Genomic DNA, 26,154 nt, shown 5'->3' with positions numbered 1-26,154 from the left:
TTACGTTTATGTTTTTGGTAAATTTTACTTATATTGGTAATTCTACAGTCCCTATCTTAAAATTATATAAATAGAGTACACTTTAATAGTTACCTCTAAATTCGCCATATTCATGTGAAGCCTCTTTAAGAATCTTAAACTTGTCATAAATGCCATCGGTTACATCACTCCACTTGGCGTTTAGATGCGTAAACTTTCTTGCAACTTCTTGCACAGAACTACCTTCTGTACTCAGCAACAAGTCATTGCCTGTGGAAGACAATACGCGACAACAAGCAAATGAAACTGTTGGCAACTCATTTTCTATTACATAATTACACAACAATCATCAGCATTCCATTCTCTCAGCATTTTTCTTATTAATTCATGTTTCCTTGGATGAATTTTCTGTGGATACCCTTTTAGTTAACAGAGATGTTAGGTACTGAACTATACTCACTAATAAACTAATTTCTGAACAAGGAATATAATTATATCGAAATGTCGCATTCAGTGTCTGCAGTAGAACTAAATCTAGCCCAATGATAACATACAAACCAAAGTCAAACTAATGAGGGAATTGTTAATGATGTCATGTTGAAACCTCTCCTTCAACTTCTTGCATAGCTTACTTGGAAAGTTGCATTAAGAAACAACAATGGCATGTATATGGAATACTGTAGTTGGTTTGCCATTCTTAGTGAATTCGTACCATGTTACATCCTATAGCCAAGCTGAAGCACCAGATGAGTGTTATTCAGTTTTTCATAAACTTTAATTCAAGCTGCAATGCCATAATCTTATAACTGGTATGGGCAACTAACTTATATTTATCTATCGACCATGAAGATTTAACTATGTGCGTAATCTGAGGTTCTGACATGAGTTCAGTAACAGTTCCCTAGCAAGATAAAAATATTTACAATTAAATTTTCCGCATAAAAATAATAAAACCCTACAGTGTTATTTTCTATACAGTTTTAACTTGGAAAAATAATTTGCTCATAGATGTTTGTTGTGATTTACACGAAATTTAAAAAAATAATATTACGTATTGTATATCCGAGAGAAAGAGAAGAACTGAATATGAAGAGAGGAAGATACAGTAAGCAGAAATACAGACAGGAATAAAGCCTAGTAGAGATAGCAATTAAATATACACACATATATACACTGTATTTACCCGAATATAAGTCACCCCACGAATATACCTTCATTTTTAGATTAATTTTATTTATATAGATCTGCATTTATTGCTTGAACATTCGTACACGGTTTTAGGCCGTAGGCATATTTCACCTCGGTCTTAATGTGCTGAAAAAAGTGCGGCTTATAAATGTTAAATGTTATGTTTTCTTCATCTTACGATCTTTACATTTGTAAAGTTTCTTTCAACCCATAAGCAGTGCTGACTAGATCAGACGCTATGGACAGTACTCTATAACAGAGTCGCCAGTATGAAAGGATAATTCCAAGCCTTTGGTGTGAGACGAACTCGATAGCTCAGTGGTAGAACGCCTGACCGGAGAACAGGAAGTCGCAGGTTCGATTCCCGCTCGAGGTTGTGGAATTTTTCTCTCATACCATGGCATGATTGTGACTATAATAGTATTTAAATTCATGTTATGTTTTATTTAACGATGCTTGCAACTGCAGAGGTTGTATCAGCATCGCCGGATGTGCCGAAATTTTGTCCCGCAGGAGTTCTTTTACATGCCAGTAAATCTACTGAATGAGCCTGTCGCATTTAAGCACACTTAAATGCCATCGACCTGGCCTGGGATCGAACCAGCAACCCTGGGCATAGAAGGCCTACGGCTTAGATTGAGGCAAATATGGCAGGGATAGGTTGCAAATAGGTCTAGGTACACAGACATATAAATAGAGATGGGCAGAGAGACTGATTAATAAAAACAGAGAAGGGCAGTCATACACAGAGACAAAGAGAGAAAAAAGAGAGACAGAGAGACGAAATAATGAAAGAGCAATAGTCAAGCTGAATCTTCTGTAATACTACATTATTTCCAAATTATACATAAAGGCTGATTCCCTGAATATTTAAAGTGATGTTATCAATGGTTAAAACTCATCAAATTTAAAATATATATTTTAGAAGTCATATTCTTGTTCAATCAAGTAGCAATCTACAAAAGCTTATGGAAAGATAGGAGAAACAATTGATGTTTACTAACCCATCTCATTTAGGTTCCTAAAGTCTTCAGTTCTCTTGTCAACCTTGTCTTTCAGAATCTGGTACTTGCCCTTCAACTGGAACAGCTCTGCCGAGGAAGTCACACTGGCAGAAGAAGGCACTTCTCCCTCCAATTTACACAGCCAGGATGTGAACTCGTCCACACCTTCAATTACCTTTAACAACGTGTATTAAACGAATGTTTAACTGTTTCATATGCACTAGGGTAGAAATGGATTACAATAAATATTATGTTTTAAACTTTGCAGGCACTAGTACTTCTAGGACTCTGTTTTTAAGACCATAATGCTACTAGATACTACTTTATATATTAGGTATTATCTTCACATATCTTTTTTTTTTATTCTCACTGTTCAATCTACAATATGGATCATGTCTTCTTCTCTCGTATTTACCCTGAGAAACTATGCTTTCCAGCCACACTGAAATCTCTCGTTCATATATCATAGACCTACTATTAATGTGAAAGAAGGACATAATTATCCAAAACATTGCATCAATCCATATTTTTGAAAAAAAGTTACAACAAATTCTCATGGAAAAATAGTTTCTATTCTATCAGTGAATATATGGAATACGAAGTCATTTAATAAAATTACATTGTAATGACAATCATGATAAATAATACTTTAATAGAACGTGTTAATTCATTTAACTATTTAGGTTATAACCTCTCTTACATCACTGATGAAGATATGTCAAACAAAATATCTAAATTTATAAAAATCACTGGCGTAATTAACACCGTCTTCAAATCATCCCATGTTCAGAAACATACAAGGCTAAAGGTATATAAAACACTAGCTCGACCGGTCCTCACTTACGGTAGCGAGGCATGGACAATCAGAAAAGCTGATGAGCAAAGGCTGACGACAGCTGAAATGAGGTTCATGCGACGAACAGCGGGATGCTCTTTGCTGGAACACCGTAAAAATGTGGACATATTGCAGGAACTAAAAATGGATCCTATAGCTAATTTTGTTCAACAATATCGACTTCAGTGGAAAAAACATGTCGAAAGGATGGATCGCACTAGATGGCCTAAACAGATTCTTACTTATGTACCAAGAGGAAAGAGGAAATTGGGAAGACCACGAAAGCACTGGCATGAGACTGTAACAGATCCTGTAGGGTCTAACACGTGAAGGATATGATGATGACATTGTAATTTATCGTTTATACAGTTTTTATAGGGCATAACACTACAAGCCGAAAGAATGAGAGTTCGATTCCTGATGGAGTCATGGATTTTGTTCATTGATCTAGAGCTTCCAACCACACTAACTAAGACCCTGGGGTTTACTTGGCCTCTGACAAAAATGAATCAGAGGCATTTTCTGGGGTTAAAGGCGGCAGGCACATAGGACTGACATCCCTACTGTCATTAATGCCTGTTATTTGTATAGGTGGGAGCTTTAACTTTATAATACCCTGTGGGCCTTCATGGCCTGTAATGGTGATGACTATTTTTTATAGTATTGTGACAGCGACGTGAGATTCGAACTCACGACCAGCGTCCCGCGAGAGAACAGACCGCGCGGGCTTCACGGAGCACTGAGGGGCGGCGCACGGCGGGGAAAGGGCCTACGTGGCGAGAGAGTGGAGAGAGAGTGCGCGCGCAACTGCTGCGTACGGAGTAAAGGGGGGGCGGACCCTCCCGACTCTTCGAGAAGTCCGTCGAAGTGGAGATATCCAGATAATTCTCTGCACACCTGTAGAAATTTCTCGCAACTATGATTTCGCTATAAAAGAAGAAACGCCAGCGAACTCGAGCAGTTTTTCAGTTGATTAGTCAGCCAGTCAGTGAGAAAGCCAGAGCAAGCAAGCCAGTCTTGTGTACTGGAGTTCGGCTCGAGTGTGCGTCCGCAACTGTGCCAGCATCCGAAGGCCTGAGTTCGAGTGCAGTGGACCGCAGTTGGAGGGACCTGAGTTCGAGTGCAGGGGACCGCAGTTGGAGGGACCTGAGTTCGAGTACAGTGAACTGTCTCTGAAGGTCTGTGGTTCGAGTTTCTGCGAACTCGAGTGACTGAGCTAGAAGAACTGTGAGCTGAGAACTGATAGTTCTGATTTGTAAATAGTGCTTTGTAAATATTAGTTAAGATTAACAGTTCATTGTTGTTCGTAATAGTCCAAGTAAATTGTCATTGCCGTCAGTGGAGTGCTGTAACGAATACGGTGTTGAGTGAAAATCCTATTGTTGACGACAGCATTTAAGGTGAATTGTAGGAAGGAATTATTGTTGGAAGAATAAAATTCCATTGTTGAGTTGAAATAAAATTTACAGTATTTTAGTATGTATTTTTATATTGTGTAAGTAATTGTACCTACATGACTCACAAATTCTACGTAGTTTCTATGGTCTATGCAAGGTAATAAATGGAATGGAACAAAACTTTACATAGTAAACCAGCATTCGGTTATTCAAAAATCGGAGCACTTTTAAGAAGGCTTTGACTTTCTTACAAATAATATAATTACACAAAAATAAACACCATTCCGTTCTCGAAAGAATGGAATTTAACGCCATAATACTTCCTTTCAATTGTTTCGTCTTCATTTTGGTTGCTTTAACAAGTTCATTTACAATTATTTTAATTGTATTTTCTTTTTCGCAAATTTATTCCTTGAAATACCGATAACAGTTTTGTTTCTGCAGATTCGAATAGCTCTTATTCACTGTCATCATGCAGGCAAAATGAGAATTTTAAAAAGTACCGAGAGATTAAAGGACTTGTTTTGTGGTTCTTGTATGCTATCTTCATTCTGGAAGCTTGTTGGAAAATTTAAACAGACAAGTTCTGTAGCAGATAAACAACTTTCTCCATACTAGTATCAATATCCGCAGAACATGTTATAAATATTACGGTGGTTTTACAAGAAGTGTAAAAAAATTGTAGAATACTTTGAATACAAAAAATGCAGTTATTTTTACGATCACTAGATATGAATCCTTTCAATTTCTGGCTATGGAGTTATCTAAAAGCAACAGTTTTTTTGTCATCCTTCTACTAATGAAGAAGTGAAGTGATCAATTAATTAGAAAATCTAGCACATTTTGGAGTATTTTCTTCTGGATGCTGTACAGAGACTAAAATAGAGGTCATATAATTAAAGTGCAGAATAGCAGTCACGTTTGAATTTTAAATGCAACACTGATTACAATGTCGCAATCTTTAATCAAAGAATTGAAATATTCGCGAATTATGCATAGACTATTGAATTACGCAGTTATTATTATTTCGTACCGGTAACTATTTGTTTATGTCTATTATTCTCAAACTCGCAATGCAATTTATGGAGATATTTTCTTTGGATTATTTTACTGTTGTAAATAAGACTACAAGGGGAGAAGAAACAACATTTTTCTGAAAATTAAACCTGGAGTACATAGTTCTGAAGTCATCCTCAGTGGTCCAATGACATAATCCGATTGAGGGCAATGAATTCTTAATGGGTGATAAAATCTTTGGAATGGATTACTTCATAAAGGAAGTAAAAGTCAGAAGTGATTTATTGCAGAGTTGTAACAACTTATACCCAAATGAAAGGAAACAAGATAAAATTCATCAGCCATTTCTCGCCCACATAATTTCCTGCTTTGCACAGGCCATTCTCGCAAGAGACTCATTGTTGCAGAGATTTTCAACAGATAAAGTAGGAAGTATGTAATGTGGAAGTGGACAATGTAAGTCAAGAGGATGCAGTGGATCTGGAATAGAAATTGATGGATCTCGAAATGAAATGAGTAAGAAAATGTAGCTGAATGAGTTGGATACTTCTCATTTCATTATATATAACATACATATTATTCAAAAGGTACTCCAAAAAAGTTATAGCTCTCATGAATGATGACAAGTAAAAAAAAAAAATAGTAACAGATAGGCCTACACATTGTTTTACCTTTTTGCTCTTCTCTAAAGCATCGTTCAAACGAACATTTTGTTCTTTAGCTGATTCCACAATTCTTTTCCATTTGGCTATTAAAATTTCAACTTGTGATCTCAATTTCTCTGCAAAATTCGGATCAGCATTGCTTAATAATTTTTGTGATGTGGTCTCAATGTTGTTTACATTTGGTTGCAGAGTTTCAACATCATCTTGCAGAGCCTAAGTGATAAAGAATGCAAGTCCATGAGTCCATTTGTCTTACCATATTGATTCTGCCTACAACTTTATTATAATACTAGACTTAAAAAGCTATTTCTGTAATTTATTTTTTTTACTTAAGAATTATAGTTATATAAACAACTTTTTCGTGTTAAATTTTGGTAAATTACCTTAGTCCAGGGGCGTATTTTGCGGGCTACCGGGGCTACCGGTGGTAGCCCAAGGAAATTACAAAAGAAAAAGTTTATAATATAACATAATGTAATAATTTCGTATTATTAGTTTTACCATAGTAATTAAAATTAAAGTAATTGTTAGATATATTTTGTGTAATAATAGGGTCAGCGGTAGCCCAAACCCTTTAACCAGTATACGCCCCTGCCTTAGTCGACTAGTTCTGACTGACATGACTAACAGTGCAGTCGAAACTAGTAAACTAAATAATTTCAAAGGCATATTGGTTCCGTTAAGTTCAATGATAATTGAAAAATGAGTTCTATTCAGTCAATACTTAACATAAACACAATAAAACATAATAATAATAATAATAATAATAATATTTATTAATACTATACACTTGAGCTACATTAGGCATTGCAGCCCGAAAGAGCAGAAGCTCGTGCTGGGGCGCAGTTCAGATCAGTTATACAAAATATATCACAAAATTACGAGAGTTCATTGAGCACAATCACATTAATAAATGGTAAAATACATACAGCATGTAATAACAGGGTCTATATACAAATAGAAAATACAGAAGTACATGAATATTAGAGTAACAATTTTAACTCAATTAGCTTAAACAATTAAATAATTAATCTGATTTGTTTCTTAAATCTATGTGTGTTAAGTGTACTTAGCTCAGGGTAAGCTCTAATTAATGTATTATATATTTTGGGTCCAAAATTTCTGCTGTGTTTTAATCCAGCAGTTGTGTGGCATTTGGGAGTATTTAGAAAGAAACTGTAGTTTTGTCTCGTCTGGTATTCATGAGGATCATATTTAAATTTATTGTGGTTTTTATGGAAGTAAATCAGCAATTTTTGTTTATAAATTTGTTTTAGACATGTTATAATAACATTTACACAGATTTTAAAAACAAACGTTTTCGCCAATTTTGATTGGCATCTTCAGGTCACACGACCAACCTGTTCGTAGCTTCTTCAAATCTATCTTGAAAACTGTATCTGCAATGACAGAAGAGTTTTGCGGTTTCCTTGGTTCACACACGCCTCTTTCAACACAGTGATTCTACACACATCGTGGAGGCTTTTTGCTATATTATATTCTCTGTTTTTAAGTGATATTACAGTTGTAACTTTGGTTTTTAACGTCATATACCAAGTGTTCACTTCTTATAACATGTTCCATTCGACCTACACGACCTGAAGATGCCAATCAAAATTGGCGAAAACGTTTGTTTTTAAAATCTGTGTAAATGTTATTATAACATGTTTTATTGTGTTATGTTAAGTATTGACTGAATAGAACTCATTTTTCAATTAGTAAACTAAAGTAATTTACCAACTTAGTTTCAATCTAACACTAGAAAGTTGTTTCTATAAGTCTTCAGTGATATAAAGTGTGTAATCAAGATTTGTATTTGATTTAATTGTTTTGACAAAACAATTAAAAAATTTAGTAATTATGTGTGATTTAAGATTTCCATAGTGTTTAATATGGTGAAAGAATTTTAGGTTTTACAGTGTCACAGATGTAAAAGCAATGTCGAAAAACAAACCTTCGTATATTGCAGAATCTGAAAAACAATACTTTTGCAACTGCACAGAATTAATCAACGAGATAATTCCAATCTTCACATGAACATCAAGGTGCTGCTTACATTTGATTGCTCCAACTGGGCTTCAAGAGTCTCCACATCTCCAATTGGTAAGTCTTCCTCCGCCTGCAGAAAAGCTTCTACTTCTTGTAGCCATGAGTTCAGACCTTCCATTTCGTCTCGAAACTGACATAGCAATTCAATGTCTGAAAGAAAGGATAGTCGTTTTTTTTTCTCTCTTGTACAGAGGGACCTGAAGGCTTATACTGCAGCCTAAGGCTTATTGTGCTTGCCACTCCTATTCTTGTGAATGATTTGGTAACCAAACAGCCGTGCTCTTGTACAAGTACAGCATGCCGCACTGTGAACTTAACCCGGACTATTGTATGGATGATCATGTTATGTGAATTAATGATACGAAATGAGTCCGAGGTAAAACGTCGAAAATTACCCGGCAATTATGCTTCAGTAGGTTGAGAGAAAAGCCCAGAAAAACCCCAACCAGGATTTCAACCTGGGGCCACTCATTTCATAGCCAGTCGTGCTGACCATTACTCCACAGCAGTGGACTAAGGATAGCCAGTTAATTGATGTTAAAGAACTCCGACGATAGTCAAGTGAAATGACCCTGCACTTGGCTAGGCTGGTAGTGGAAACAACTGTGAGATGGAATTGCTTAAAACTGATGGTAGGATAATAAGCGACTGTCAGAATTTCATTTTGACTCCAGTAAGAAACGACAGATAAATTTACTCAGTTTATCTTGAAAAAGAAATGAATAATAATTTTATTACCACTACCACTATTGTACTACAACCACGAGAAAGTCTCCAGGGAATGAGAGGGAGCGGGGTGATGCTGTGAATGAATGTTGATGTCATAAGATGTCATAAGGTCACACACGTGGATACTCGTATCTCTATTGGCTAGCTTTCACAGCACAAACAATAACACTGATATACACATTTTTATACTACCCTAATTACAAAATTAGATCACGGTTAATCTCCTGGTCTTTTAATCCCTCCATACAGGAAATAACATATGCAGGACATCGCATGATTTTTAAACTGACGTTATAACTCTAATATTATCTATCTACTTCGCTCCAATAGATGACGCAATAGTAAGCACATTCCTTTCATGGTTTATCTCCTGGTTGGAGAACAATACTACCATTGATATTATTATTATTATTATTTATATTTATATTTTTATTACTATTGTCATCGTCATCGTCATTCTCATCGTCATCATATACTGCTTATTTTAATAGATGACAAAATCTATCTTACAAACTAAAATTGGGATCAGTGTTCAAGATAAAGCTACCTTTTTGCAACTTTTTCTGTCTCTCGTCAAGAATTATTGGAATGTCACTCCAGCGAGTATTGAGGTCTTGAAGTTCGTCCCTTAACCTCTGACTCTGCGCTTCCGACCCTGCTCTGTGTATCAGTTCTTGACCGGTCGTGTTCACATAATTGAAACTGCTTTGCTGCTCTTCAATTGTTTTCTGCAGCTCCTGAAAATTCATGCAGAAATACATACTTAAAGTTTCGTTCCCAAACAACTTGTATAAAAATGTATTTTCTTCATCAGATCACAGTAAAGCTGCTCTGCACGTCTTTATCAACTCTTCACTAACACACTTACTTTGAATTTTTGTAACTGATCCTCCATAACTGCCGTGTCAGCCACTACTGCATGTTCAGACAGCAACACACCTTCTACGTTGTGTACCCATTTCATGAGAGCCTCCATTGCTTCTAGGTATTTCTTTGGAGGAGATTTGTCAACCGTGTTACTGAGTTCTGTTTGTCTCTCAGCCAGTCTATAGAAAAGTAAGACATAAAATAATAAAGTTTTCGTTGTTTTGTCATGAATTTCTACCCTGAAAATGTTTCTTTTTGCATTACCATTATCTTCATTATTTCATGGGGTAGGAAATTCTCTTATTCAGATCCCAGTAAAGGTTATGGAATCTTTCTATCGCCTTTTGGGTCGTTCTAAATCTCATGTATCAGTTGATCTGAAAACAGGCGCTAGCAAAAAGGCAAGTGGGGGAAAAAAAGAGAAACCAGGAGTCGAGAAGAGATAGGGAGGGAGGAAGTGGGAGAAATAAGGATGCGAGTATAAGTGGAAATTTAGTCTATGCAAGTGAAAGCTTGGGGGGGGGGGGGGGGAGAAACAGAAGAGGAAGGGAAAAAAACCATTCAAAATAATACCAGCAGAGATAACCCATTTATAGTTTCAGTGAGTGTTAGAGATAATGAAATTGAAAGGAAAGAAGAAATAAATAGGAAGAAAGACAGAGACAGAAATAAGGCTTAGTTGAACAGTACTGGTAAAGACAGGTCAGAACCTGCAACAGCTAAGGATTTGGAAATTAAAATTTTAGATGTATTACATGCGACTGAAAAATGTGGGAATGCGATCAAGAAGTGTAACTAAAGTGGAACTGGATAAAGATCGAGAAGTATAAGGGAGAGAATAGAATAATGAAGTGAGAAGAGAAAGAATAAAAGAAGTTAGTGAGAGTGAGAATAGTGAGAAAGGAATTGCATAAGTGGAGTAATGAGAAAGTGAAAATGAGTGCAAATAATAATAATAATAATAATAATAATAATAATAATAATAATAATAATAATAATAATAATAATAACAACAACAATAGTAATAGTAGTACTAATAGCAGTAATAATAATAGTACTAATAATAATAATAATAATAATAATAATAATAATAATAATAATAATAATAATACAAATAATGATTATGATAATGATGATAATAATAATAATAATAATAATAATAATAATAATAATAATAATAATAATAATAATAATAATAGTACCAGAGAAAAAGTCTTAAGAGAATTGAATAAGTGACAGCAAGAAAGTAGTACCAGTACTAACATTTGAACATTGGAACAGTAAGCCTAAATGAATATAAGAGAAAGATAGGAGAAAAGGTCAATAGAGAAAAGATAAATAATAAAATATGGTAATGTACAGGAAAAAGTGAAACTGAGATTTTAGTGAATATTACTTATGGAAAAAAAAAAAAGGTTGAAAGTAGTATATAATATTAGAGGTGGCACTGAGAAAGGGCTAATATTGGATTAGTGAACAAATAGAGAATAGATAATTGAATGGGAGGTTAGATCGAATAATAAGAAAGTACATAGTTAGTGTAACTTGGAGTATTTGTGTAGACGTGTACTACAAAGAATGTGTTAATGTAATAACACAGTCTATTATATACGGTCACTAAGCTCAATAGTAAATATGCATCCATAGATAGTTGCTAACCACTAGGATCGCTACTATTGCCTCATTACAGACATTGCAAAATAGTACCAGCACAGTCTACTGTTCCTAGCACCCTCACAACTCAAGCTTCGTGACTGTACATATTAGACTGTGGTAATAATATGTTAATGGTGGCACTATATTCGAGGAATGTGAGATACGGTACACCATATATGTTAAGCAGTGCTGTGACGTAAATGTAGAGAGTGAATCGTAAGTAATGTCATTAATTTTAGGAAGCTATTCTTTGAGATATTTAAACAAAAAAACTTGTTTTATACTAAACATTTCATAGCGTATTTTGGGAAAGTCACTGATTGAATTTTCAATCTGATAAGTCAGTTTAAGAGAATAGTGTATTATGATAATAAAATCCACGCCTGTGGAGTAACGGTTAGCACGTCTAGCCGCGAAACCAGGTGGCCCGGGTTCGATTCCCGGTCGGGACAAGTTACCTGGTTGAGGTTTTTTCCGGGGTTTTCCCTCAACCCAATATGAGCAAATGCTGGGTAACTTTCGGTGTTGGACCCCGGACTCATTTCACCGGCATTATCACCTTCATCTCATTCAGACGCTAAATAACCAAAGATGTTGATAAAGCGTCGTAAAATAACCTACTAAAAAAAAAAAAAAAGATAATAAATGACTGAAAAAATTTTAGTTTTGTCCTTTAGATTTGTAAGAATTTGATCCGATCAAATGTAACATTGAAAAATTCCTTTGCGGGACGAAAAGTTATTTTTGTTCGGATCAAACTTCTGCACATTTGAAGAACAAAACAAAAAACTTTCAATCATTTATTATCATAATAACTGACTTATCAGATTGGGAATTCAATCAAAGGCTTTCCCAAACACGCTATGAAATGTTTCACATAAAAGAATTTTTTTCTGGAAAAGAAAGCAAGAACGAATAAAATTGTATTAAACTGTTTTGTCTGAAATATTTTCAAAAATAATCCGCTAAATTTAATGACATTACTTATGGTTCACCCTGTATATATCATATCAGTAGATCTATATAGTCTTAAGTGGAGAGATTGGGATTAAAATGTACCACGTCTATGGTACCTCAATTTTTAATATCATCCAAGAAGGATGTCCACCAAAGAGATGGAAGGACTAGTTTGATTTGTACATATATAACAGGCCTCCACAAGGTTTGCGCTCTCCGATCTGGCTCACAGCTCATGAGCGGAATGCAGATATTAGCTGCGCTCTGTATAAGAGTGGATTGGAAGAAGGGGTGATCTCGTACAAAATAAACACAAAAGGAAGTACTATTACGAGTGCTTATAAAATGAATTCCCATTCAGTGTTTGCAAAACTATCTTGGGCTATTATTAATTAATAAATAAATATTTATTTTACAGAAGTAATAGATATTCTATAGCTACTTAAATGTATAATATCATTTTGTTATATTTTTATTTATCAGTACATCAAAACGAGGTTTTATGCTATTGGCAGCTGAAAGGAACAGTAGCCTACTGATCATAATGAAACATCAGTTACAGATGTTCGATGTCTGCCTTTATTAAAGTTGATTATAGAAAACAGTTGTTGAGCCAAACATAGCAATCATTTTCACAGCCAGCCTGTGTAGTCGTGGATATTATTGCTAATGTTTAGTCTTGTAAAACTCAACCAGGCTAGTAGTATTATTCAAACCATCTTTAGCCCTTAGGTCACATTGAAGATCAATAAGTTCGAGCTGTAAATCGTTAAATATTGAATGTTATGTTCCGTCTTTTAGATTCCTCCATACTGTACTGTAGCAGTAGGTAAGCAACATGAAACAGTTACTGAGAATAGCCCTACACACTGACTCCACTAGATAACTGAGTGGTCGTTTCCCTCTCCTCTACCTATAGCAAGTCTATGTCATTCTGACGTATCTTCCTCTCCGTTTCGGCGAGCGGTAAACACAGCTCTCCCGCTCTGAAGGAGCGTGCGTGCTCATTGAGCGCTATTTGTGCAGGCCTGATATATAAGAACAGGTCAACAGGCTACGCCTTAAGAATGATAATAATGATACCTATTACCGAATTAATTTACCAACACCTTCAACCACGATCTAGATTCACACCTCACCTGAGCATGAGTTCTCCCCATTTCTCCAAGAAGAGATTGACATCAGCGTTGATGCTATCAGCATCGCTGCCCGCCATCTGGCTGGCAGACAGATCAGCTGCCCGCTTCCTCATTTTGTTGATCCGGTCCTCATGTGACTTCATTGACTTTATCTTGACTCGACACTGTTCCAACTGATGTGACACACCTGCCTGGCCTGATGGAGAAGATGACTTGGCTGCCTCCAGCCATTTCTGGTAGCCCTCTAGCACCAACTGCAAGCTGCTTATTTCGCCGTACAACAGTTTCTTTTCTTGTAGGAAGTCTATTCTCTCTTTGCGCTCCTGCAAAAGTGTTGCTAAACTGCCCCAGCGTTGCTCAAGTTCGCTGATCTTGTGCTCTTCGTCCTTAATAGGTTCATTTTCTGGAACAAATGCACATTTGTGATCGTTATGCATAGTAATATTTCAATAGGATTGCCAACCATCTGGAATTTTTCTGGATTGTCAGGAAATCAGTCCTCTATGCAGGAAAATAATTCAATTCTTTTCAGTACGCTTAATGTTCGGAATTTTACTCATTGCAATATTATATTCTGAAATTTCAAATTGATATTTTATTATTACAGATCCAACGTAGTTTGCAATGGTTTGGTAGCAAATCAGCACTTGAATAACTTGAGTGATTCTGATGTGCTTCTCTTTAAGAAAGAAGCACTGAATGTGTATCAGAGAGCCATTGACTATTTGCAAAAATGGTTTCATTACGATTCTTCGCTTCTTGAGACAAGGCTGCAAAAGGTATCTGTCGGATACAGAGGGGAGAGCCATTAATCCTTCCCATTGAAGGCTTTAAGGAACCAACCTGGACAAATACCCAATGTCCCATCCCTACCTTCCCGTGGTGCAGCTGTTAGTAAGCATAATTTTACAAGCTGAACTAAAGGGAGGGGCTACTCATCAATTAGCACTGGTCAGCTTGATGAGTTAATGACTAAATTTGGTACAATTTTCCTCTATTCAATACCTAATTCCCTCTTTACCCTTTCCTATCCAGTCCTCTTAGAGCATTCGAGGCCTAGGGGTTCATTTCACTTTCCTTCCTCATCTTTCTACTTTTCTGTTCCTAGTGCTGACCTGCTATGGCACTAAAATCGTCCTCCACTGGCTTAGTAGTAGTAGTAGTATTTATTCCATATTTATAAACCCTATTTTACATATAGCATATTAGGGTTATATTTTAAATTAATCATAACAAATTGAAACTTACAGACTACCATACAATAAATATACACTTGTAAGCATATAACATATATAAATTAATTAGATTAAGACCTTGAAATTACAATCGAAAAACATGGAGAATATAACATGAATAGACATGTTGCACTTATAGATAATATTATGACACTTTGCTAATATACACACACACATACATACATACATACATACATACATACATACATACATACATACATACATACATACATACATACTTACTTACTTACTTACGTAGAGACATAATATATAGATACATACGGTAGATAAACATTAATTTGATTGAAGGCTTGAAATTATAATCGAAGTACCTAGAGAATTTAACATGAATAGACATGTTGAACTTGTAGGTCATATTAGGACATTTCGCTAATATATGTACATTTGTACACATAATATAATAACATGTAGACATATATTTATAAATATACACATACATGCATGCATGCATACATACATACATACATATACTCACACACACAGATACATATATATATATATATATATATATATATATATATATATATATATATATACACATATATACACAGCAAGATGTACCTCAGTAACAGATAATTGGAAAGAATGAACAATATTAAATACCTTGGACATTCATTATCATTTACACATGACTTTGATATACAAAATAAATTTACCATATTTATAAAAACACAATGCATAATAAATACAATTTTAAAACCATCAGTGGCTTAAGGAGGGAAAACTGGTGATCAACAAGATCTCCCAGCTAGGTCCAATGGACCCGTCAACTAACAGCAGGTGTGGTCCTCCAGACATTCTGGGGGTTGTGTGTGAATGAAGTAGCCACCAAAACGTTAAAATGTGGTGTTCACTTAAATTGGCTACAACTTGCCATTTTCACTCAAAATCTGTGCTTCAGTGGCTGGTCATGATAATATCTTTGAAAAATATTGGAGTGCAAGAGGTCAAATGACTTTACTGTCGAATGCCTGGCATTAGAAAACAACAACTTCTTGAGACAATCACTTTTTTAAGCATTTCACATTCAGTGTCCTTATTGAAATTGTGAATATATTGCACGTTAATATAGAACTAGACTTTGAAAATGTTGATGCATTATACCAAGAGTATTGCCTATTGAAAGAGATGATGCTGATATTAAGATCTATAAACTCCTCAAGAATGTTGGGACACAGTTTTGAAGATACTTAGTGTGCCAAACTTAAAGAATACTGCTGAACATATACATGCAGTAGCGGCTGGTGGTCAAAATAATGAGTGTGCTACAATCTCTATATCGGCCTACTGTATACACTTATATGCATTTATCTTAATTTGGGACTCGCCTAGTGACGAAATATGGAGTTCCTTCCTACTACAGAACTTGTCAATTACCCTGGTGTTAAACGTTAAACCCCTCCATCCTGGACATTATACTCTTTTCTATTGACAGTATTGCAAGAGCAGTGAGGCGATCCTGGGACATAGTGTTCCTTAAAAACGTTTTTATGCGTTTCAAGCAAGAAAAACATCTTTCTGGCTCAGCAGTGGTCATTGGTGTTGTAACCAAAATATTTAACAACTTCGTTACTTCACAGAATGGATCCCGTGAATTGTTGGAGACTATGTTTTGTAACAATTGAACAGCCATCTATATTTCGGAAGTCGGATCTTCCGTATAGAACTACAAGTTGTGTCTTTAACATTCTTTTGTTCAGTACAGTATAGCTGTTGACAGCAACTTCAAGTTCGCGTTCAGGAAAATTATGCAAAAAATTGTCAAAAAATTCGCTGTTTAACAATTTTGTTGCGTCTAGGTAGCTTAAAGATTGGAAACAATGAGTAGTTTCCTGAATTATACGGTTACATACCTCCTTGGCATCAATTTTCTGGGATTCAATTTTCCGTCGCTTGCTGACTGATTCTGGAGGAACCTCAAAAAAAATGGAAGATGGCAGCAGCAGTCGAACAATTACCAAATACATTGTACATAGTTCCGAGTTCCTCCACAAACAAGCATTCTTTCCTTACGCTTTACTTTTGCAATCTCGAAGCTGTGTTGTGCTGAAGCTGACTACAGCACTTCCCCGCATAAAAATATCCAATCAGAGCAGTTATTTCAGTTTCGCACATGCGCATTAACTGTCTACATTTTCATGTAAGTTTTGAGTAGCACAACGAACCCCCTGAGGCACCAAAGAGCGAAGAGCGAAGACTAACACTCCATAACGCGTCATGAACATAACAATGGGAAATTGTCAAATGGCAGATCAGATACTATGGTATTGCAAACACTTTATTAGAGCAAAAATTATCATTGTGCTGTAGCACTGTAGCACATAAGGACGGGCCGCCCCTGTATACATGCTCCTCCAAGTAGCAACGCCCATGTGGAACGAGTTTTTTCTTTAATTAAGAATCTCTGGACTGACGAGAGGAACCAACCAAGTTTCCTGAAGGACGTTGTGTATATACACATGAAGTGTATTGAGTTGGATAATTACTAATATCAAAGCACATATCAATAATATTACAGAAATATCAGACTCACCATTATTCATTTCCTCTACAAGTCGCTTCCCCAATGCAATAACTCTGTCCACTTCAGTCTGGTGGTTTCGCACATCTGCTTCCATGTCCTCGTACATCACAAGCTGCTCTTCTACGCTGAGCCCATCGAAAGTGCCTGCAGTTCCCTGCTCTGCTGCTCCATCGCTCCCTCTGATAGCAAGGCCTGTTTCCATATGCTCCAGCCACGAGTTCAGTTGCGTCAGAGCTGCCTCAAACTCCAGTCGAGTGGCACTTCCTACCCGCCGCTTCTTTGATCCACTATGTTGGATCTGTAAGGCAAATTAATCGAGATGTTAAGTGGAAGAGGGAATTAACATAATGATTGACTGATTGATAGAGTGATCGATTGGTTGGCTGAAAAATATACAATCACCAAGACATCTAAGCCTCAAGGGCTTCCTGAAGGCTCCTTCTGACTTAATTATGTCAATTCAGTTGCATATGCTTGTAAGTTCAAGATCTTCTTTATAAAAACACAACATTCATCTCTTGAAGGGTTATGTGCTCATGTCCCTTTCGGAAAGGAAATTCTCGAGCTTCTAGACCAGGGGCCATCATAGTGCTAAATTAATCATACTTATGAAGAGAACTGATGTGCCAACCTATTTTTTTTTTTTTTTTTTTTACATCTTCATTACACAACTTTTAACACTAAGTCACTGTGGAATATGAAGTATACACGTGTGTGTGTATATATATTTTTACTTTCTCGTGTTAATGAACTAGGTTTAAAGTTACCTTAGCTAACTAGTTTCGGCCTGGGGGCCATTTTTTAGAACTGGATGCTCTTCAAGTCGTGTGTTGTTTTCGTCCCCTGTGGTGGTGCGTTTGTGTTGTGTAGTGTGGAGTCGAATATTGCGTGTGTTCTGAAATTGAGTTGTGTTTTGAGGATTCGTTGTGGGTGTATTTTTGTGTATCTGTATATTTCGTATTGTTCTAGTGTGTTTAGTTTCTGGTTTTTCGGTCAGATATGTAGAATTTCCATGTCTGTGTCCATGTTGCTGTAGGTGTGGTTGGCGTTTGTGATGTGCTCTGCATATGTGGAGGTGTTGTATGATTTGGTTATGGCTGTAATGTGTTCTTTGTAAAATGTTTAAAATGATCTGCCTGTCTGTCTGATGTAGAAGTTGTTGCAGCTATTGCACACACAAACAATGGAAACAAACAAATACAACCTCACGAGTGTATACAAACTCAGATGCAATAGCTTTATTCGTAATACATATCGACATTTTTGTGATACAAGGTTGCTAAAATAAAATATCGGATAGCCAAATAAGAGATAGAGCCAACAACAAGAGTCAAAATGGGCTATGGTGCCTAAAGCTTGAAGAAGAAGAAGAAGAAGAAGAAGAAGAGGAAGAGGAGGAAGAAGGAAGAGGAGGAGGAGGGAGGAGGAAGAGGAGGAGGAAGAGGAGGAGGAGAGGAAGAGGAGGAAGAAGGGGAAGAAGAGGGAGAAGAAGAAGAAGAAGAGGAGGAAGAGGAGGAAAAAGGAAGAGGAGGAGGAGGAAGAGGAGGAGGAAGAGGAGGAGGAGGAAGAGGAAGAGGAAGAGGAAGAGGAAGAGGAAGAGGAAGAGGAAGAGGAAGAGGAAGAGGAGGAAGAAGGGGAAGAAGAGGGAGAAGAAGAAGAAGAAGAAGAAGAAGAAGAAGAAGAAGAAGAAGATATAGAAAAGTTTTCTCTGAGTGCTCCAGTTTCATTAGTCATTCTCTTGCAACTAATGCTCTGCTATTTTTAAGCCATCTCATCTCCATCTATACCAATTTCTGTATTATGGCTAGTTAAATATATGAAGAGTCCACTGCAAGAATGATGGATGTCACTTTCTTGTCGAAAATGAACCAAGACTGTCAATGCATAGCTTAAGACATATAGAATGCACATAGAGAGTTACATGGCATTAACACTGATAGTCATTGTCCAGTAATGATCGGAAAATCTCAGTTTAGCTTTGAGCGCTAAGCATTTCAAACTTTCAATTGCTTCTCCTGCAAAATGTATTGCAAATGACATCCATCATTCTTGCAGTGGACTCTTCATATAGGGAAATCATAATATCCTAAGCTTAAAATGGGACGTTAACACAGTTTCTGTAACTAAAAGGGACAGATGCCAGAAGTCAGTTCACTCTTTCCCTTCTGAAATAAGCTCAGAAAACGTATAATATTTGCAACCATATGAAATTCTGAGGGTACTGTATATCAACTGACACAACACTAGATTTCAAATTAAATTCAACTGAAAGTGAAACAAAATTTATTATTAGATCAAACTGATGGGACAACCAAAATAATATTATAAAATGGGACAGTCTCGTTTAAAAGGGATGCATAGTCATCCTGTAAATAAAAAAAATGACCCACACAATATTGCAATAAGGTAATACAATAAACTCACTTCTTGAGTGCTGACAGTTGTGATTGTTTCTGTCATTTCCCATTGTGGTCCAGGTGAAGTCAAAGTGAACGTATCTCCAGATGTTGGTGTCATAGTGAACTCAAACCCTGAATTTGATATCTGGAATAAAAGAAAACATTCACATCACAACCAGAATGCGGTAAAATTTACTTTTAGTGCATAATAAAATAAATAAATTTTCGATAAAATAGGATTTCTTTTACAGCCGCTACTGATGTAATAGTTTGATCTTAATCCTTGGCATGCTAGATATTTGAAGGCTCTCTTTTAGGGACCCATGCACTCATTAATAAGGAGAGACATACAGTAGCGTGCAAATTAATCCGAACATGACATATTTTTACATTTTCTGTCATTGTTGGCCTCACAGCTGCTCATACTGCTTTAATTGACATCTGTAATACGTGTAATTCCATTGCTGAAGGTCTGTCGTTATTATTTTTTTTATAATATGTGACATTTTGCCTGTTGTTTTGTACTTATAAGCATTTCAGTTGTGTTGAAGACTTAATACTCCAATCCTGTGTACATTCTGTCGTCTTCACAAATGGATACAACTCCACGAAAACGGTCTAAAATTATAACATTAGCAGAGCATTCTTCTATGACACAGATGCAAATTGCTGCAGAACGTCACATCGGTTTGGCTACTGTTAATTCGATCATAAAACGATACAGGGGGACTGGATCCATCACACCCCAGAAAAAAGGAAACTGTGGCCGGAAAAGGAAGACTTCACCTGCAGATGATCGTTTAATTGTCAGGAAAAGTAAATTAAATCCTAGACTAACTGCTGTCGACTTAACTCGCGAGTTAATGGCTACCACTGGGGCGAATATTCACGTCACAACAGTGCGGCGTAGGCTTTTGGAAGCTGGACGAAGGGCTCGTAAGCCTATTAAAAAGCAACTGCTAACCCCTGTTATGTGCAAAAAACGCTTAATGTGGGCAAAATTACATCAACACTGGACAGTGAATGAGTGGAAGAATGTACTTTTTTCCGATGAGTCTCATTTCGAGGTCCACGGCCACCGTGTTTCTTAAGTATGGAAAGGATCCGAAAAAGTAACAGCAGCTCATCTCCAACAAGCACCCAAATACCCCCCTAAAGTAATGTTTTGGGGTTGTTTTACACATGAAGGGCCTGGAGCATTAATACCTATCAAGGGAATGATGAATTCTGACAAATATATTCACTTATTGGAAACCAGAACCGTACCCCAGCTGCAAAAATCATTTCCGGATGGCAGAGGTGTGTTCCAACAAGACCTGGCACCATGCCATACGTCTCGAAAAACTACAGAATTCTTCAACAAGAAGAATATTCAGGTACTCCCCTGGCCAGGCAACTCACCCGACATCAACCCCATTGAGAACTTGTCGTCAATTTACAAAAGAAGAATGCAAAAAATGGATTGTTCTACAAAGGATAAGATGATTTCTGCCCTCATTGATGTATGGTTTCGCGATGAAGAAATGAAGAATATTTGTGGTAAATTAGTGGAATCCATGCCAAATCGTCTCAGAGCTGTTATATGGAGCAAGGGAGGCCACATAGATTACTGAGGTATGTCTTAGATCCTTTTTTTTTATATCCTGTTTGAGTGTTTTTGCATAAGTAATTACGTTGTTCGGATTAATTTGCACGCTACTGTACATGTTGCCCCTTTCTCACATTACCCGGACTCAACCGGACTCATATAACTTGGATAACATTATTATCATCATCATCATCATCATCATCATCATCATCATTATTATTATGATGAAATACAGGGCAAGTGAAGTTCACTTAATGTCCTGCACTACTGTTGATGTTAGCTGGCATGCTCGGATATGCAAATACCATTACAACCAAAGCATATATCAGTTAATGAATGTGGAGTGAAGAACTGTCACAAAGTTGTACAAGAATTAAAACTCAATGAATAATTTCTGCCTTTTTTTTTTTAAGCTCTATTTTGGGTATTACCTTTAGAATATTCTAGTATACCGGTATTTCACTTATTGTTTTGTATTCCGTCTGTACCAAAAGTGTTAACACAGAATACAACAAGTAAGGTAGCGTAATGAAGAACAATTCATTACCCTTTGTCCCTGGACTTCCATTATTTGAATAAGGGCCTCCCAACGATCTTGAAGATTCTCCACTTTTTCTAGCATATCACTGCTGCTGGGAGAGTCACTTCCTGATAAGAGCTTCTGTACTGAATCTTGAAGGACTAGAATATGTCTCTGCTGAGCATCCATTTCATGTCTAAGAATCTGCAACAAAAAGAAACATGAAAGTGGGAAATTCTTGAATTTTCAATCATTGCCACAATACTAAGGATGTAGCAGCCATATTGGGGTGAAATGGAGTCACTGCATATTTGCTTTGAAGATCAGTACTGTCCGACCGAGTGGTTATGTCACATCTCGGTTTCCCCCACCCTTTCTGCTAGCCCCTCTGTAAAGGCTAGTGACTCAGCTGTTAAGCTTTTTCCTGAAAATATTTGCTGTACGGAATTAGAATTCTACGTAATATTATACATTGTTTAAAATAACTTAAAGAAAAGGTCCCTGTTAAGTTATATACTGTTTAAAGTAACTTAAAGAAAAGATCCCCTTTAAATAAGTAACTGTCACATGATTTCCCCTGTTTCGATGATCCTGTGACATAACTACTCTGTCGGACATTATGCATACTAATAAATAACACAATTCATACACAAAGAAAAGAAAGACCAACACATGCAAAAGGGTATTTTGCCATCTATGTATATTACAGCATGATAGATAAGAAGCCCGTGTAAAATAAAGCTTTTTCTGTCAATTTCAGTATTTCCCTCTATTGAATTAAGCTATTTGGAGATTTACTACTGTAACCAAATGATAATAAAGTATTTCGAGATGCAATAGGAACTACAGTTCGCTCAAATTTTCTGCAATATTGCAGTTCACTGAATTAAAAATACTCAGAGATCCAGTACCCATACTACAGTTTACAAAATGAAACTATTTCGAGTTTTAGTAACGTTCTTCGCTCAACTAAACTATGGAGTCTCAGTACAACAGTTTACAACAGTTCACTGAGTTAAACTGTCTGGAGATTAGTTACTGGAGATTATTCAATAAGATTATCTGGAGCTTCAGTAGGCCTACTGTAGTTTATTGAATTAAGCTATTTGGAGCTCTAATAGTGCAGTTTACTGAAGTAAATTGTGTACAGCTTCAATAGTGAGGTTTACTGAATTAAATTATCTTGCGGTTCACTGAATTGCAACATATGAAGCTCCTGTAATGCAGTTCAATGAATTAAATTATTTTTAGTTCCAGTATTATAGTTTACTGAACTGAAGTATTTGTCTGCTCGAAGCTTCCTTTAGATTTTAAACGTCTACCAGAAGCAATGTAATGAATTACACTACCTGGAGCTTCTTTATCCTGTCAAGAACCTCGCCGATCTCCTGCAAAGGGTGGGCCTCCATCTGCTTGAGCTGCGTCTCCTTATTGTCAAGCCAGTGCTGTATTCGCTGGTACTCGTCTGTAAGCTGGCTCCACTTCATGGCCAAGTTCTGTAGTTTGGCACACCTCTCTTCTGTCCACTGGCATATATGAGCCCATCGTTCACCAAGAGCTGTGAGTTGGTCTTCCATTTGAGAATAAGCTGAAACGAAGATTTCAGGTTACAGTACTTTATTAAATTTAATATTTAACTTACAGATTTCCTGTACAACAGTTCTGGATTTCTTATTCTGCGTATGGGCTATTCCATATGAAATCGATCAGTAAAAAAAAAAAAAAAGACCTCACATTTTTTTATACTCTAATTTTTTCCCTATTTATACAAAGTGCTGAGGAGAGTGCATTTTCAAAAATATACTATCGAAAGTCAAACGGTTTTCGTATTATTGAGCGACAAATTTAGCGAATTTTATAAAAACAAGCTTCTTTCAGCACTCAGAACTCTGGAACCATTTACTGCAGAACATTTAACGAGAGCTCATTTTGAAGCTGACATTTGGTAGGTTATGTTAAGAAGCAATCCTTATTTTTATTGTACACAGAGAGACAGATAATCTGATTTTACTTGCTTTTAGGCATTTCGCAAATTTGTAAAAATGTAAAAGAATACTGAGAAAAAACCTTGCATTATTAAGAGGAATTCGGCATTGTTTGCTTAGTGGTACGGCAATAAGTTTCGAGGGTATTAAATAGATTATTTTCACACACCTAGACTTGAACAGCACAGTACCACACGCACTGGCCGAGAGTTGAAGGTAAGAGAGCGTTGGGCGTCATTTTACTCCTGTGTTTATGAAAACCTGTGATAAAGCTAGCACAGCCATGACTGCTAGACGACACATCACGTGTTTATGTCTCCTGGACTTGCTTACCTCGGCTAGCTCCCACCTCACAGTCAGCTGGTTAGTTCATGTGCATACTATTTATTTTCTTTATTTGATATTTTCAATACTTTCTTATCAACGTGCCATCAGTAAAAAATATGTGTTTATTTGTACTTTCAATGCGGAATCTAACTATATATTTTTAAAATATTTTTTCCTTGGCAAAGGCGTCTTAATGAGGAAAAATCTAAATTTCTCCATTTCCATAAAAAGTAAGAAAATTTGTTTATATGTCAATATAAACTTTAATTTCTCAGCATCAAAATGATTTTGATCATTGGGTGAAAGGGTTTCGGAGCTACAACAGTTTAAAATTGCAAATTTTATGAAAATACGATAAATTTAAAAATTTTAAATTTAAACACTATGAAGTTCTGATACCTCAAACTTTGCACAAAGCATTATATCACAGTTCTCTACGTAGGAAAAAAAGTTTTATTGTATTTAGAAATTGTAAGGTCAATTTTCTCTATATTTTGGTCGATTTGAGATGGAATAGCTCGTATGTATTGTTTTCGGAATTTACTGTTTTGGTCAGGGAGATTCACTAAATGTTCACAATTTACAGGGAGGACAGACTGCTCCCAATTAATAGAAGGTAGCTGATAATTTACTATTTTACTTGTGTATTTTATTGTTGATTTGTCTGATTGTAATTAAATACTTTAGAAGTAACCTAATTTTGATAATCATTTCATCTGTTTTAGACTGGAATCAAGGTTCAGCTAATTCAGTAAAATTCTAAACCTGCCAGAAAAACGCATAGTTTGGAAAGATTATTATCATTATCATATTATTATCATTATCGTTATCGCATACCACTTTCTGGGCTGTTTTCGTCCACAACCACGACCATATTGGACAAAGCATCTACAACACGCTGCTGCTGTTCCAGGTCCTGTTGGAGCTGTTTGTGTTGCTCGATCTGCTGCTTCAGCGTCTCGTAGTCAGGTCCAGTCTCCGCCATGTGCGATATCCTGTCTTCAGTGGCTGTCAGCCAGACTCGCAACTGATCCAACTGTTTCTGCTGGAGATCCATTAGAGCTTCGTGTATCCTGCACAACACACAGTACAACGTTACAGATGCAGTAGACCTTTTACCTATGCAATGAAATCAAATATTTCGCTAACACGAAGACAGGGAAGGAATAATAGAACAAAATTTGTTCGCTTCCTTTCTTTTTCGTAATTATTTTCCAAAACTTAATATAAGCTATTAATCAAACAAGAACTCGCAATTAGCAATTAAGTAATTACGTGTTAACGTGATCATAAACAGGTAAATAAATATGAAATAAACAAGTTCATATATAAATAAACAGAAAGTAAACAGATAAACATACAGATAGGATATAAATAAATTAACAAGCAACAAAATTACGAATCGAAGGAAGGAAGTATGAAGAAATAAATGATTAAAGAAGTAAATAAATAAAGAAATAAATGATTACAGAAAGAAAGAAATAAATGTTTAAATAAAGAAAGAAATAAATGATTAAAGAAATAAACAAATGATTAAACAAATGATTAAATGAATTTTATTTATTTTTATTTTATTTGGTTATTTTACGACGCTGTATCAACATCTAGGTTATTTAGCATCTGAATGAAATGGAGGTGATAATGCCAGTGAAATGAGTCCGGGGTCCAGCACCGAAAGTTACTCAGAATTTGCTCGTATTGCGTTGAGGGAAAACCCCGGAAAAAACCTCAACCAGGTAACTTGCCCTTACCAGGATTCGAACCTGGGCCACCTGGTTTCGCGGCCAGATGCGCTGACCGTTACTCCACAGGTGTGGACTGAATGAAAATGAAAACAAAGAAAGAAAGAAAGAAAGAAAGAAAGAAAGAAAGAAATAAAAAAAGAAAGAAAGAAATGACGGAAGAAATAAATAAATAAAGAGAGAAAGAAATGAAGAAAGAAATAAATAAACAACCAACAAACGAACAAAAGAACAAACAAATAAATAAATAAATAAATAAATAAATAAATAAATAAATAAATAAATAAATAAATAAATAAATAAATAAATAAATAAATAAATAAATAAATAA

At 36.0% G+C, this 26,154-nt stretch overlaps 1 protein-coding gene across 12 annotated transcripts in view; it reads right to left on the bottom strand.

The window, feature by feature from the left end:
• The window catches only part of Dys (Dystrophin), a 2,834,509-nt gene that overhangs the window by 2,242,282 nt on the left and 566,073 nt on the right, over window positions 1-26,154 (bottom strand). For all 12 annotated transcript variants that reach the window (XM_069839232.1, XM_069839233.1, XM_069839235.1 and 9 more), the window contains 12 exons: window positions 24,919-25,154; window positions 23,119-23,357; window positions 21,797-21,973; window positions 19,687-19,806; window positions 17,272-17,560; window positions 13,483-13,885; window positions 9,732-9,909; window positions 9,411-9,600; window positions 8,142-8,284; window positions 6,092-6,298; window positions 2,172-2,346; window positions 94-249 (listed from right to left, as the gene is read on the bottom strand). In XM_069839232.1, coding sequence (XP_069695333.1) covers window positions 94-249; window positions 2,172-2,346; window positions 6,092-6,298; window positions 8,142-8,284; window positions 9,411-9,600; window positions 9,732-9,909; window positions 13,483-13,885; window positions 17,272-17,560; window positions 19,687-19,806; window positions 21,797-21,973; window positions 23,119-23,357; window positions 24,919-25,154 — 2,513 coding nt within the window. The remainder of the gene's footprint in view (window positions 1-93; window positions 250-2,171; window positions 2,347-6,091; window positions 6,299-8,141; window positions 8,285-9,410; window positions 9,601-9,731; window positions 9,910-13,482; window positions 13,886-17,271; window positions 17,561-19,686; window positions 19,807-21,796; window positions 21,974-23,118; window positions 23,358-24,918; window positions 25,155-26,154) is intronic.

Source organism: Periplaneta americana, chromosome 11, assembly GCF_040183065.1.
Source record: "Periplaneta americana isolate PAMFEO1 chromosome 11, P.americana_PAMFEO1_priV1, whole genome shotgun sequence".
In the NCBI taxonomy this organism is placed as follows: domain Eukaryota; kingdom Metazoa; phylum Arthropoda; class Insecta; order Blattodea; family Blattidae; genus Periplaneta; species Periplaneta americana.
This window is presented reverse-complemented; position numbering and strand designations above follow the sequence as displayed.